This window comes from Chionomys nivalis, chromosome 10 (genome assembly GCF_950005125.1).
Source record: "Chionomys nivalis chromosome 10, mChiNiv1.1, whole genome shotgun sequence".
NCBI classification, from domain to species: Eukaryota; Metazoa; Chordata; class Mammalia; order Rodentia; family Cricetidae; genus Chionomys; species Chionomys nivalis.
The window spans coordinates 32245037-32247483 of record NC_080095.1 but is presented as its reverse complement, the minus strand read 5'-3'; the positions used below and the strand labels follow the sequence as shown (position 1 = coordinate 32247483).

Genomic DNA, 2447 nt, shown 5'->3' with positions numbered 1-2447 from the left:
CATAAATATATTTAATGTAACACATTTGCTAGGTTTTTAAAATTGATTATGTTTCTTTGTTTTTGAACTATTACACAGGAAGTTATATTTACAATCATCATAATTTTTTTCATTAGGGCATCATTTTTTTAGCATTTTAACCTTAAGATCTGTAAGACCATGTTTAAATGCACATAATGTCAATATGCCTATTACTAGAGGTATATTTATATACATAAACTCACAGCAGGTATAAACAGTGCATCTACATATCAGGATGTTATAGCAGTCAATTTCATGACAGAGATTGACAGAATTAAATATTTAGGACTTCTATTTTGCATTTAGTGATTTCTTTCTTTTTTTTTTAATGATTGAAAGAAGATTCTTCCGTCATACAGTATATTCCAAGCACATTTTCCTCTCCCTCCACTTCTGCTAGCTCATCACTCTACCTCCCTACTTCCCCAGATCCACTTCCCCTCTATTTCCTCTTCAGAAAAGAACAGGTCACCAAAAGATGGCAGCCAACAAAGACAACATGATATACAATATGACAAGGTGAAAGTCCTCATGTCTAGGCTGGATATGGCATCCTGATAGGAAGAGAAGAGTTCCAAGAGCAGGCCAAAAAGTCAGAAATTATATAAAAACTGTGCTTATTCCAGAAAGGGGTGGTATAGAAATAGTGCCTTTGTCCTTGTATCATTCTATATTTTTCTATTTTTGCAAATTAATTAATTATTAATCAGGATATACAATTGAACATGTTTTTGTTCAGTGGTTTCTTTTGTTGTTTATATAAATAATTTTGAAAAGATGACATCAAGGATTATCTGAAGTCAGTAAACTAGTGTTCATATCCGACTTCATAACACCGATACCTAGGAATCATCTTTAATTTATTTCATGTTGTGTGTGTTCACTCTTTGGAGAAAGTATGACTTCAGTTGGCTCTTCTGTGTTCACTCCTAAGAACCACAGTCTCTTTATATAAATATCTGTCTTCACAAAGACAATACCCAGAGCGAGGGGAACCATTGGGCCCGGCTTGAACCATGAGGAGCACGGACGTCGCAGAGCGCGAGTGAGGAGCTAGGAGCCAAGTGAGATGGGCGGGGAACAGGAGGAAGAGCGCTTCGATGGCATGCTGCTGGCCATGGCGCAGCAATACGAGGGCGACATGCAGGAGCTTGTGAACACCTTCTTCAGCTTTCTTCAATGCAAAACAGACTTTTTCATTGGAGGAGATGACGGGATGGCAGAGAAGCTCATCATACAGACATTTAACCAACACAAACAGCTGACACAGAAGGCCCAGAGAGAGAAGCGACCTTGGCAGGAGACTGAGCGTCAGGAGAAGGCAGAGCGGGCAGCCAGGCTGGCCAAGGAGGCTAAGATCGAGACCCTGGGGCAGCAGATCAAGGAGCTGACTAATAAGGAAGCAGAGAGACTGCAGCTGGAGATCGACCAGAAAAAGGATGCCCAGAATCATGAGGTCCAGTTCAAGAATGGCAGCCTTGACTCACCAGGGAAGCAGGATGCTGATGAGGAGGACCAGGAGGAAGATGAGAAGGACAAAGGGAAGCTGAAGGCCAACCTAGGCAATGGAGCTGACCTGCCCAACCACCGCTGGACCCAGACCCTGTCGGAACTAGATCTGGCAGTGCCCTTCTGGATCAGCTTCTGGCTGAAGGGGAAGGACGTGGTGGTGGACATTCAGCGGAGACACCTCCGGGTGGGTCTCAAAAGACACCCACCGATGATTGATGGGGAACTGTACAATGAGGTAAAGGTGGAGGAGAACTCATGGCTCATTGAGGATGCTAAAGTGGTAACGGTGCACCTGGAGAAGATCAATAAGATGGAATGGTGGAACCGCTTGGTTACCAGTGACCCCGAAATCAATACCAAGAAGATTAACCCTGAGAACTCCAAGCTGTCGGACCTGGACGGTGAGACTCGCAGCATGGTGGAGAAAATGACGTATGACCAAAGACAGAAGTCCATGGGCTTGCCCACCTCCGATGAGCAGAAGAAACAGGAAATCCTGAAGAAGTTCATGGATCAGCACCCAGAGATGGATTTCTCCAAAGCCAAATTCAACTAGCTCCCGTGTTTGCCTTCCTGAACTCTTAAGACTGAGCTCCTAAACTTCCTTTCCCACCATTTCCTGGGACCTGGGAACCTTAGGGGGGCTGGGACAGGCATGGAACTTCCCAGGCATGTGCGCTCCAAGGCTTCCCTGGAGATGGGCTGGGTGTTGGGGGTCTCCTCCTCCTCATTTGGCCTGCTACACATTAAATCTATTTACCCTAAAAAAAGAAAAAAAAAAAAAAGACAATACCCAAAGCAGTACATTTGCATAATTTCTATCAGTGACACATGTTCCTTGTCCCAACACTGCTTTACAGGCAAAAAGTCAACAGATTCATACATCTTTCAAGATATGGACATTGAAAAATTTT

At 43.6% G+C, this 2447-nt stretch overlaps 1 protein-coding gene across 1 annotated transcript; it reads left to right on the top strand.

The window, feature by feature from the left end:
* Nucleotides 1-1090: 1090 nt before the first annotated feature.
* LOC130883036 (nuclear migration protein nudC-like) lies at nucleotides 1091-2166 on the top strand. The gene has a single exon (XM_057783212.1). It carries the CDS (start codon nucleotides 1091-1093, stop codon nucleotides 2087-2089), a length of 999 nt encoding a protein of 332 aa, XP_057639195.1. The 3' UTR covers nucleotides 2090-2166.
* Nucleotides 2167-2447: the final 281 nt, after the last annotated feature.